General features: G+C 42.5%; 1 protein-coding gene across 8 annotated transcripts in view; it reads left to right on the forward strand.

The window, feature by feature from the left end:
• Positions 1 to 562: 562 nt before the first annotated feature.
• Positions 563 to 13,369, forward strand: part of LOC125451282 (leucine rich adaptor protein 1-like) — a 162,002-nt gene continuing 149,195 nt past the window's right edge. For 7 of the 8 annotated variants that reach the window (XM_059644576.1, XM_059644575.1, XM_059644570.1 and 4 more), the window contains exon 1: positions 727 to 1,363. In XM_059644576.1, the coding sequence (XP_059500559.1) occupies positions 1,157 to 1,363 (207 nt within the window). In that variant the 5' untranslated portion in view covers positions 727 to 1,156. Of the gene's footprint in view, positions 660 to 726; positions 1,364 to 13,369 lie in introns of those variants that run through there. The other variant, XM_059644574.1, reaches the window with a different exon arrangement.

The following is a 13,369-nucleotide window of genomic DNA, read 5'->3' on the forward strand; positions in this document are numbered from 1 at the left end:
AGCCCAGCTCTTCCCCCCCCCACCCACTGCATCCCAAAACCAGTCCAATCTGTCTCTGCCTCCCTAACCGGTTCTTCCTCTCACCCATCCCTTCCTCCCACCCCAAGCCGCACCCCCAGCTACCTACTAACCTCATCCCACCTCCTTGACCTGTCCGTCTTCCCTGGACTGACCTATCCCCTCCCTACCTCCCCACCTACACCCTCTCCACCTATCTTCTTTACTCTCCATCTTCGGTCCGCCTCCCCCTCTCTCCCTATTTATTCCAGTTCCCTCCCCCCATCCCCCTCTCTGATGAAGGGTCTAGGCCCGAAACGTCAGCTTTTGTGCTCCTGAGATGCTGCTTGGCCTGCTGTGTTCATCCAGCCTCACATTTTATTATCTTGATTAAATGATTAGTTCGTTTCTGGTTGGAGGGCGTCTGCTGTCTCTCCCTAACAATTCCACATGAAAAAGTGCATGCGCCACGAACAACCTCTGGAAATTGGCGAAACGGCTCAGCACTTGAGAACGTTCCAGGTTAGGAGCTTTTTCAAAGCGAGTCAGGCTATTACGCAATAGCAGAGCTGCCACTGAGCTTGCAGGAGAAAAGCCAGAGAGGGTAGAAGGAAAATAACAGGCTGGAGAAAAAAAGGGGCCGTTGCACTGTTCAAATTACGGTAAAGGGGTGTGGTCTCTGGGCATTGGTTCACCTGCAGGTTTATTGGGGTGTTTCTGGTGGGGAGGTGGTGGCAGAGAGAAAGTCTCAGACACGTCAAGGTCAGCTCGCATATCGAGCTGTGTGACAGTTTTCATCTGTCGGAATCGACTCCCTGTCGCTTATTGTGCCTTAATGCGGAATGAATTAATTCACAAACTTTTGCCAGGTGTCAGAAAGAAGAGAGGTTGCTGTGCTGTCCTGTTTTGATGTCAACTGTCTTTAACCTAGTGGAATCGTGTCTTCAGCCGAGTCAAACCATATCGAGTTGTCCACTGACCGTGAACCCCGGCAGTTCAAGGATCTTGATATATATGAAGTCATTTATTCCCAGTCTTTTTAGTGCAAGTTTACTGAGCTCACCGAATCAATACTGCGTGGATTCTGTCTGAATGTCTGCAATTTTTTTTGATAGATCGGGCGCGTGTAAATCATTCAATTTGTACGATTATTGCGAGGATGGAGGAGTGTGTTGTGCTAGAATTGAAGGACATAGAGAACAAGGTGGGACGCAAGGTTCCCGAGAGCCTGCTGCGGTCACTGCGAGAGAATCAGCAGGGCCTGTACAAGGAAGAGAAAGTCGCTCTTTCAAACACGGGGACACTAAGTAACTGCAGCGCGCTGGAGAGACTGGAGACTAAGATTCAGATATTGAAGCGAGACATGGTAAGTGTTGGAGCACACGTTAGCTTACTGACCATGCATAGTGACCGCGGTTTACTGGACACTGGATGTCAACTAATATACTGAAAAATCACAAAGAAAGTGCTCTGGAGAACTTAGAATACAATTTTGCTCGCCTGCTCAGCACAATATGAGCGTAGTGTGTGCAGACGACACAATATTGTATTTTCTGCCATAACGCGGAAGCGAAATGTTAACAGCGTAGGTGTATATGGAAGCCGCAACAATTTCTGTGTATCACCAGTGAAGAGAATAATTTATTACCTTGTAATGAACCAGTTTTTGGAAGTTTTTTGGGTGAATGGCGTATAATTCCATTTCTAGATGATAAGTGGGGAGTTAATAGTCTATTAGTAGTATCACTGGACAAGTAATTTAGGGTTGTTTATTTCAAATTTCCAACATCAGCATTTTGCCTCGATTACAGTAATGTGGAGATTCGGGCTTCAGATCTCTCAGCGTTGTAAAATAACTATTCAGAGTTTTATTGTAAATAGATATTTTTTTCTGGGCGATAGAAACTGGAGCAGTATAAGTGTGGGCTCAAATCCCAGCATAGCGGCTGATGGAATTTAAATTACATTCATAAATCTGAAATATAAAACTAGTCTCAGAAATTGTGACCATGACACTGTCATCAACCGTTTTAAAAGTTGGTCTGGTTGCAGAAATAACCTGTCCTTAGAAGCATGGCTGACAAATAATTCCAGATCCACAGAATTGTGGGTGATTCTTAACCGTCCCTCTGAAAGGATACTAGTAAGCCCTTCAGTTCAGGGCAATTAGGGATTGCCAACATGTTGACTTCGCCAGCAATGGTCATAAATAGACTTGATGGCAATTTCTTTCTGAAGAAGGGTCACTGGACCTGAAATGTTCATTTATTTTCTCTCCACAGATGCTGCCAGACGTGTTGAGTTTTTCCAGCAGTTTCTGTTCTTGTTTCAGATATACAGCATCCACAGTTCTGTTTTATTCAATTGGGAACGATCTTGTATATTTTTTCTCATAATTTTGACATCTGTATTTTTTTAAGCTGTGAATAACTCCCCATTTTTAAAAAAAAACGCAAAAACAGTCCTAACCATTTTGGTTCTTAAAAATTCTTTGAAATGTACATTTTTGCATAAAGAGCGTTTAAGGTAAGGAAAATTGGTTGAGTAACATGGAATACTTTTACTGTTTAGATAATCAAAGTTTGGGTCACAGTCCAAACACCTTAGCACTAGATGCAGAGTGAAGTCCTGACAGTTTAAATAAACTAAGTGACTTCATCCTACCTTTAGCAGAGATCCCTACTGCAATTATTTTTGGGTGTAAGTTTTAAACCCAAAGTCACAAAACTATCCAAACTTTAACCTCACTCTGGGGTGCCTGTGAACTGAGATCCTTAAAATGGAAGTAAACAAACAACTTGCATTTACATAGTAGTTTGTTGCAAGGTGCTCCATGAGAGTATTTTGCATCTAAAAATTGACACCTAGCCACATAAAGTTCTACCAGGGCTATTGTCAAAAAAGCATTTGAATGGAGGGAAGGAGACGCAATGTCAAAAGTTTTTAGGGTAGGAATTTCAGAGCTTAAGGGCCTTGCTCGTACGTGGTGTGGCCATCAACAAACTAGCAATTAAAATCAGAAATGCTCAGGAGGCCAGACTTAAATAAATGCAGATATTGATGAGTGCAGCTCCAAGAACACTCAAGAAGCTGGATGCCATTTAGGACAAAGTAGCCCACTGAATTTGAACCTAATCTGCCATCTCAGACATTCATTCCTTCACCATGGAAGCACAGAGGCAAAAGTGTGCATCATCTCAAGATGCACTTGAGTAACTTAAGACTTCTGAGACTCTTCCAAACCTGCAATCTCACCTAGAAGGACATGGGCATCAAATACACAGAAACACCACTGCCTGCAACCTGTCCTCCAAGCCATACACCATTATGACTGGAAAATACTTCCACTGTTACTTTATTGCCTCTGGGTGAAAATTTGGGAATTCTCTTCCTGACCGTTCTGTGAGTGTGCTACACTACTCACATTTCATAGGTTTGAAAAGACAACTCACTACCACATCCAGGGTCATTAAGCATAGGCAATTAATGCTGGCCTAGCCAGTGATGCCTACATAACATGAAAAAATATGGAAGACAATCAGAATCTGTCATGGAATGAGAAACACTGTCTTCAGATTTGGAGGTCTCTGCTCAGCCAGTACAAGATGTTGGTCGAGATGTTGGTCAAGGAGGCAGACAGTTTAGAGATTTGAGGTCAAAGGGAGATAGGGCTGGATGTCATGAGCTTGCAAGGACAGGATGAACTGAAAACAGGTGTTCTCCTTAGTTGAAAGGTCAATAACAAAGGGCATAATTTTAAAGTGAAATGCAGGAGGTTTAGAGGAAACTTCTTTTCAACAAGAGGATGGTGGGGGTTCGGGAAAGTGATTGAGGTGGGCAAACTTGATCTTTAAAAGCACTTGGATGAGTACTTGAAGTGCCATAACATTTAAGGCTATAGGCCAAGTAGTGGAAAGTAGGACTAATATTGGTAGTTGTATATATTTGGTGTTACAGACTCAATGAGCCAAAGAGCGTCTTCTGTATTGTATGTTTCTATGCATGTGGCAGCAAATGCAGTGCTTATGAATGATGTTGCTGAGGGGGTATATGTAGATTAAAAATACCGGGGACTCTCAGATGAGCACTAGATGAAGCAACAAAGGTTCTCACTATGATTAGATAGATGAGAATGTGACAAAGTGAATGCAATTATACATACAAACAGGAAGAAACCCGTATAGTGTCTTTTTTATGGCCTCGGGACCTCGTGAAAGTGCATCACAAACAATAATTTAATTTTGTATAGCAGAGGCTGATTTTGTAGTCAGGTTCTTTTATTGTAAGTTTGTGAATTCCATTTCATCAACTACTTCTATTTTCTAATACACACCACTTGACTGTAGTTGTGCCGATCCTTTGCATCAATCAAAAGCAGATGCAAATGGGTGCAGATTCAAAATGCCATGTTACATTTGGAGTTATGTTGTCTTCCAAATGCTGCAAGCATGAATGTTTTGATGATAGTCTCACACTGGTTTGAGTTCACTGGTTACAGCATAACCACTGGGCAACACAGATGCGTAGAGTACCCAGGGCACACTGATCCAAGGTGATTAATATGAGAAGCAATAGAGATGTGAAGCAAAACTTTTTTTTAAATGCAGTAAGCGATTGAGATCTGAAATGCACTGCTTAAAAGTGTGGTGTAGGCAAGTTCAGTTGAGACGTTTAGAAAGGAATTGAAGGGCTATAGAAGGATACGGCAAGGTGGGTTGCTTTCTGCAGAGAGCTAGGATGGACATGATGGGATGAAAGGCCTTCTGAGCTCTAATAACTCTATGATTCCGTGAAAATGTCGGTAAGAGAACTTTAAAAGACCTTTGGTTAATGCCCTTCAATGAAAAGCCTGGAAAAAGTAAATCTGGAGAAACTAATTCTGTTGGTGAAATGGTTGAGAACAAGACAGGACTGAATTAAGACAATAGGGTGGAAACTTAAAGGTGACATGAGGAGAAACTGTTTCTCACATCAAGTGGTCAGGATCTTGAATGTACTGCTCTCAATAACAGCTTTCAAAATGGAGTTGAGTAATTCCAGGGGGAAAGACAAGTAGTAGAATTAGCTGGGTGGCTCTTACAGGGAGGTTGGCACAGAATTAATAGGATGAATGGCCTCCTCCTATGCCATTTCCATGAAAGGGAGAGATCTAAAGTTAAGCAGACAGTGACAGTGAAGATTAGTCATCTTTTGGATCAAAACCTTCAAGTTGAACAAGAAAAGTATCTCAATTGTCAGAATGCAGAAGGGGTGTTTTGCTAAAAATCATAGCTCAGGAGTGTGGGACATTGTGGTATGTCCTGCATGTTAATCATATTAGCTGAAACTAATTTTAGTTGTTGGCATATGATCTTGAATATAATTCTCATTCACACCTTGTATTACAGACACAGCTCACTTCCTGAGGTCTCAAAGCTTTTTACTGTACCACTCTCCACTACCCCCTTCAGCCCCACTTTTGCTGGATTCTTCTACCATATGAATTGAGTGAAGGTTTTATGAGTTAACTGGAATAAAACATGGATGTTTCAGCATTTTGACTGCAGGGACTTTAAATAGATTAATTTCACTTCCAATTGAATGTGAACATAACACAATATACTAATTAAACAATCAGTTGGAGAAGTTGTGAAAATTATCTTGGGGAAACAAAAGAAGAAAAGGCTGAATTTCAATGGAGAATGTAGGAATTTGGGTGCAGTATTCTGACTGATGTAATTTGGAGGTTCTTGAAGTGTTTGCTTCAGCATGTTTTGTTATTGTTTTAACAATTGTTTTATTTTAAGCACTGCAAATGCTATTAAGCCATGGGTCAGGATGAAACTGGTATGTGCTGTATAGCAAAAGCAAGCTTGAACCAGAGTGTATGCAGTTATCTGTAACTGCAGATTGGAGTGTCTTCAACAAATACATATGAATTTAAGTGTCTGTTATTCCAGGTCAGCCATGCGTGGAGGGTGAGGTGGTTGAGAGTACAAGGTGATGTTTTCACAGTGAAAAGGAAGCAGGCAGTCATTGATGGGAGAGCGGATGGTCACTGATGGGATGGTGAAAAGTCTGTGAGGAGGGTGGAGAATCACTGTGAGGGGACTTGGATGAATAGGTGCGGTGAATGGTGTGTAAGATGGGTGGAGAGTCACCGGCGGTGGGGGGGGTGGTGTTTGTGGATGAACTGTGAGGGGGGTGAGGCTGTCATTGTGACAGGTCTCTGTGGCAGTCTCTATGAAGGGAAGTGGATGATCAACGTGAGAGGTTTGGATGGTCACTATGACCAGTCTCTGTCGGGAGACTGGATGGTCACTGTGTGGATAGCATGAGAAATAGAAGGTCAATGTGAGGGGGTGGATGGTCGTTATGAGGCAGATAGTCACTCTAGGGTGAGGATTGTCTCTGGACCTGACCAAATTCTGGTGAGAATTAGGATATTAATAAGCACAACTTTCACTTCTTCAATTGTTCATCACCAATGAGATGAGCAGAATGCGCCTGGTGAGACTAATTGTCATCTCCTTGATAACTCAGGTCTGAACCAATGGCCATGAACCTCTGAACCAGCAAGCTCCCATTCCCTGTTAGAATGGGACCGGGCTCACTGGGAAGCAACATTCTGTGCTCTGACTATTGTAAACCTTAGGGAACATTATTGAACATAGAACAGTACAGCACAGAACAGGCCCTTCAGCCCACGATGTTGTGCCGACCATTGATCCTCATGTATGCACCCTCAAATTTCTGTGACCATATGCATGTCCAGCAGTCTCTTAAATGCCCCCAATGACCTTGCTTCCACAACTGCTGCTGGCAACGCATTCCATGCTCTCTCAACTCTGTGTAAAGAACCCGCCTCTGACATCCCCTCTATACTTTCCTCCAACCAGCTTAAAACTATAACCCCTCATGTTAGCCATTTCTGCCCTGGGAAATAGTCTCTGGCTATCAACTCTATCTATGCCTCTCATTATCTTGTATATCTCAATTAGGTCCCCTCTCCTCCTCCTTTTCTCCAATGAAAAAAGTCCGAGCTCAGTCAACCTCTCTTCATAAAATAAGCCCTCCAGTCCAGGCAGCATCCTGGTAAACCTCCTCTGAACCCTCTCCAAAGCATCCACATCTTTCCTATAATAGGGCGACCAGAACTGGACGCAGTATTCCAAGTGCGGTCTAACCAAAGTTTTATAGAGCTGCAACAAGATCTCACGACTCTTAAACTCAATCCCCCTGTTAATGAAAGCCAAAACACCATATGCTTTCTTAACAACCCTGTCCACTTGGGTGGCCATTTTAAGGGATCTATGTATCTGCACACCAAGATCCCTCTGTTCCTCCACACTGCCAAGAATCCTACCCTTAATCCTGTACTCAGCTTTCAAATTCGACCTTCCAAAATGCATCACCTCGCATTTATCCAGGTTGAACTCCATCTGCCACCTCTCAGCCCATCTCTGCATCCTGTCAATGTCCCGCTGCAGCCTACAACAGCCTTCTGTACTGTCAACGACACCTCCAACCTTTGTGTCGTCTGCAAACTTGCTGACCCATCCTTCAATCCCCTCATCCAAGTCATTAATAAAAATTACAAACAGTAGAGGCCCAAGGACGGAGTCCTGTGGAACACCACCATTATTGAGTTTACTTTATTCGAATTGTCTGCATAGCAGAGACACTGCCACATGGGCAGTCGTTTAAAATATGACAAAGACCACTGGAGACTAGTGACATGATTCTGGACCTTGGGCAATCCAATCTTGGATGTCTCTAAGCAATAAGGTGTTAGGTGGATATTCTGCATCACAGCTGGTAGTGTTATATTCCATTCAGGGTATCTGGTGCTGTCTTCTCCCATGACTATCGTTTTTCATCAAGACAAACAAGACAAAGTATTCTGCATTGCTTTCACAGACAGTAACAACTTGAATGCAGTCTGAGAGCCCATGTTTTACTCTTTTCCCTCTCCCAACCCTGTAAAGTGTACATTAGAACAGCCAGGACATGAGCTACAAAGCCAATTTCATTTAATAGCATTGAGATTCTTTAATTCATTTAGGGGATGTGGGCCTCACTGTCTGGGCTAGCATTTATTGCTCAGTGAGGTATGAAAGAATTTACAATATCAAATTCATTCAACTAATATTCACTTTTAAATAGAACTCAATAAATGCTATTGCAACTGTCGTCAAAAACCAATACAGCTTTTATTCAAACAAACGATTCAGTGGATACAGAAGTCATAAATCGGTCCACTAACATTGCCTAATCTCTTGTTTACAAATACCGATGTTAAGAAATTGGACAAGACTTCTTTTAAAGATGTAGAGCTAGGTTAGACTAAGATTCCCTTTCAAGAAACTTGTATGATGGCTCTGCTGGGCACACTCATTTCTATTTACATCTAATCCTTCACCAAATTGTCCACCTCTTCTCTGAGCAGAGTTTAAGAACAGACAAGTAGTGTCTACTAAAATATAAAATGTTAAACTAGTTTCAGTTTTGGCTTGAGGCAGTTTTAATGTGCAAATAAAAAGGATATCTCCAATTTACATCTGAATCACATCCATTTAACCCCAAAGAAATGATAACCATAATTGACAAATTTTGGGTAATTTATTCCCTTTTTAATTTATTTGATTTAGATCATAGAATCCCTGCAATATGGAAGCGGGCCATTAAGCCCATCAAGCCCACATCAACCCTCAGAAGAGGATCCCACACAGACCCATCCCTCAACCTGGTCCCTGTATCCTTGTATGGAATGAGCTGCCAAAGGAAGTGGTGGAGGTTGATACAATTACAAGATTTAAAAGGTGTCTGGATGGGCCTATGAATAGGAAGGATTAGAGGATCTGGGTCAAATGCTGGCAAATGGGACTAGATTGACTTAGGATTTCTGTTGGCATGGAGGAGTTGGACTGAAGGGTCTGTTTGCATGCTGTACGGCTTATGACTGTATTTGGACTGTGGGAGGAAATTGGAGCACCTGGAGGAAACCCACACAGACAAAGATGAAATCAAACCTGGCACTGTGAGGCAGCAGTGCTAGCCACTGAACTACCATGCTGCTCCTTCTTGACTTCTTGCTTTAAGTTTCAGCACCTATCAGCATTATGACATCATTCATTAAGTACTGAAAAAATTAATTGAGAAGCACTTCTATTTAAATAGTATCATTCACAACCACCAGATATATCAAAGCACTTGACTGCCAATATACTACATTTCGAAATGTGGTCAATGTTGTGCACAGCAGGCTCCTGCAAGCATCAACGTCATATGACAAGATAATTTTCTTTTGTGTGAGGTTCACTAGAAGAATCAATATTGGCCAAGATATGAGGAGGAGCTCCCCATCTCTACTTTGAAATAATGCCATGGAATATTTTGCATCCACCTGAACAGACGCACTAGGTTGTAGTTTAATAATTCATCTGATAGATGGCATCTGTGGCAGGGGAGTGCTCCTTTATTGCTGTAAGGGAGTGCCCACCTTTGATTTTTTTTTTCATACTAAGGCCCTAGAGTGGGGCTTGAGCTGAAAACCCTGTGATTCAGGAACAAGTACGCTAGGGCTGACACTTAAAGTGAATGAACACTCTCTGTGGAAAGTGTATTAATGATTTCTCACACAAACTGAGATTTTCAAAATGCTGTCATGCTCTTATACCGGAATGCTGATCCTGCTGAATCCCCCACACACCCTCCATTCTCATTTAATGTAAATTGATGAGACAACACCAGTTGCATTAAACCATAATAGTTCCCCAGATCACAGAGATAAACACACATAACATGTAACATTGCTAATGTGTGCAGCTGTTTACAGCTTCACGACTATTTCAGGACAGTAAGTTCCTGTTTAATATTACCTTGCAATATGCTGTTTTGGGTTTGATACCAGTCAGTTGCTGGGGCCTGTGTTCCAGTTTAGTATCACTCGTTTCATTTTAAAGTAATTTTACTTTGGTAAGACCATGTGACTTTGTGATCTTGTAAAGTGCGAGTAAGTGAAAGGGCAGTGTTTATATCTCTTGTGTTTGTAACAAAGATGACTTGGGAAAGGGTTTAGGAATTAGAGATGATGGAGGAATGGATCAGGGTGTCATATACTTGGTAGTCCCTCAGAATCTTGACAGGAGGGGTTGGGAGTATGTGTTTGGTCATGGCATCATGCAAGAACTGGTGGAAAACAATCCACTGAATATGGAGACCAGAGAGGTGCGAGGACATTGGTACAGGAAGTCATTTGGATATGGGTGAAAGCCCGGGTTCTGGAGGGGATTCTTGATTGAGGAAAAAGAAAATTTACCAGAAGCATTTGTATGGAAGGTTGTATCATCAGAACACATGCGACAGTGAATGAATTAATTCCTTACAGTGTGCAGAGTGTGAGAGGGTGAAGTCAGTAGGGCTGAAAATGAATATTTGTGGATAGCTGATCCTCAGAGATAGAAAATTTGCCTGCGTAATGTCACTTACCACACCTATATAAGACTTGTGGCCTGGAATTTTCCCTGTGATTTGGGGAAGGATTGTGAGGTGAGGGGGATGATCACATTGCATCAGAGAAGCACCCAGTATGTCTCTGCTGTCAGGATTTATGGCTGTTGCGGATAGTAGGGCACCAGCTGGGCTGCCCACCAACCAAAGGTGGGAGGCTATTTAATCCAATTAATAAACCAATTGATAGCCGTGTTAACCCCAGATACATTGACATAGCCTCCTGGAGTCAATCTTCTTTTGTGGCCGCTCTGTAGCTCATAGATGAGCATGCCAGTGGATTCAGTTACCACAGACACAGCAGTAGAGAAATTACCAAGAAAGTGTCTTTCTTCCTTATGAGGGAAGCAAAAGGTGGCAACATCTTCTCCTTTGGCTTCCAGCCTCAACAGTTGCCATCTCAGTTGGTAGCACTGGTCAGCCACCAATGCTCAGATTGGACCATCTGCTCAAAAAGTTGGCCTCTCTTTGATTTTCTTAGGTTCTTTGTTCATGGAATGTGGGAATCGCTGGCTAAGCTAATTGCCCTTGAAGTCATGGCCTGCTCGGCCATTACAGAGGATAGTTAAGAGTCACGTGTAGGCCACACTGGGAAGGACAGCAGATTTCCTTCGAACATAAGCAAAAATCACTGATAAAACTCAGCAGGATCTTTTGAAGGGGAAGGGAGAGTTAACATTTCAAGTCTGGTGACTGTTTGTTTGTCAGCGGTTTTCCTTACTTATTAATGTACCAGATGGGTTTTCAACAGCAGTTGTTGGTGATTACATGATTTACATTAGCTGGCTTTTATTTAAATTTCAGATTTTCCCCATTTTTTTGATGGTGGGTTTGATTCCAGAATACTCTGAGGTTCTAGCTTGCTCATACAGTGGCATTGTCATTATCTCCCCGTGGCCTGCAGCTTCTACAGTACTGGCACTTGGGACTCAGGAAAACGTTTGGATCTGGTAGCAGGACCACAATACAGCCATTAGAACTCTGGCCAGTCATATTTAGATTTGAATGCACATAATGGTGCAATATCCCATGCATATTGATAATACACTCACCTAACAACTACAATTTTCAAGTTGAGTTATAGATTTGGCATACTTCAAGTTGTCTGGAATTGATGGTGCAATTGATATTCAATTGCCCAATGCCAAAGATGCAGGCAAGAACAGTAGCAAGTTCAGCAGGTCTTCCACCTATGGCATATAGCCTACTGACACTCATTGCCATAGCTCACTTCTGAGGAATGTGAGTATGACACCAGAGAATGAATGTTACCTGTGCAATCATATTGTGCTCAAACCACAACAAAGAGTTCATATCTCTAAAGTGGAGAAGAGGGAAGGAAAAGAGTTTCAAGAAAAGTAGAGCAAAAATAAGTTTTTTTTTAAAAGAAGTCAGCTGTCCCTCTGTCAACAGAGGATAACCATGCTGCCTGGACTGGAGGGCTTGTCTTACGAGGAGAGGTTGACTGAGTTTGGACTTTTCTCTCTGGAGAGAAGGAGGAAGAGAGATGACCTGATCGAGGTGTACAAGGTAATGAGAGGCATGGATAAAGTCTATAGCCAGAGACTTTTCCCCAGGGCAGGATTGACTGCCATGAGGGGTCGTAGTTTTAAGGTGTTAGGAGGAAGGCATAGAGGAGACGTCAGAGGGAGGTTCTTCACCCAGCGAGTTGTGAGCGTATGGAATACTTTGCCAGTGGTAGTCGTGGAAGCAGAGTCATTAGTGACGTTTAAGTGACTGCTGGACATGCACATGGACAGCAGTGAATTGAGGGGAGCGTAGGTTCGGTTATTTTATTTTTGGATTAGGATTATTCCATGGCACAACATCGTGGGCCGAAGGGCCTGTACTGTGCTTTACTGTTCTATGTTCTAGAAGTCCAGCAAATTCACACTGCTGTGTAATGGCTGACAGCTAGTGTAGGCTGAATCTCCCTGAACATTGCACTGTTCGTTCTGTCTAGTACTAACTTAAAAAAAATTCGCTGACACTCAGTAACAATATAATAAGCATAGCGTGGCACCACCTGTAATTTTGTGCACTCAGTATTAATCTTCATTTGGAAGATAAAAAGGATCTGAGACTTTACCAACATATAATTATAGTCATAGCTAATACTGTTAAATGCTACATGAAGAAAAATATTGTATGTGTTATAATGTGGGGAACTGCCTGAAGAAAGACAAAAGCATAAAGAACTTAAATAAGGAGCTAAGAGGGCTAAAAGGGATCATGAAATGTCCTTGGCAAACAGGACTAAGGAAAATTCCAAGGCCTGTTATACGCATATAAGGAGCAAGAGGGAAGCTACAGAAAGGATAGGTCCACTCGAGGATGAGCGAGGGAATTGATGTGCAGAATTTGGTGCTTGAAATATGTTTGCATTTGCAGGAAACTTTGGGCAATTCAGGTAGTGGATGTTATGAGTTATTAAAGCTGTGCGAGATCAAGCTGGAGATAGCAAGAACTGCAGATGCTGGAGTCAGAGATGACACAGTATGGAGCTGGAGGAACACTGCAGGCCAGGCAGCAGAGGAGGAGGGGGAAAGTTAATGTTTCAGGTTGGGACCTTTCTTCAGGAATCTCTGAAGTTCTGAAGAAGGGACCCGACCCAAAACGTCAATTTTCCTGCTCTTCCGATGCTGCCTGGCCTGCTGTGTTCCTCCAGCCCCATACTGTGACATCAAGCTGGCTCCGTTTTGCTGCTTCTAGTACTCTCATGATGCCCATGCAAGTACACTTACTAAGGTTATGTGCCAAGTAGGCTTTCTCCAATTGTGCCACTGATCCAGAATTTAGGTGTCGAATTCCTTGTCGGCAAAGGGCTAACTCCACTACTTGGACCTCTGTTGTTTGTGGTATATATAAATAATTAGGAGGA

This window comes from Stegostoma tigrinum, chromosome 3 (genome assembly GCF_030684315.1).
Source record: "Stegostoma tigrinum isolate sSteTig4 chromosome 3, sSteTig4.hap1, whole genome shotgun sequence".
NCBI lineage: Eukaryota > Metazoa > Chordata > Chondrichthyes > Orectolobiformes > Stegostomatidae > Stegostoma > Stegostoma tigrinum.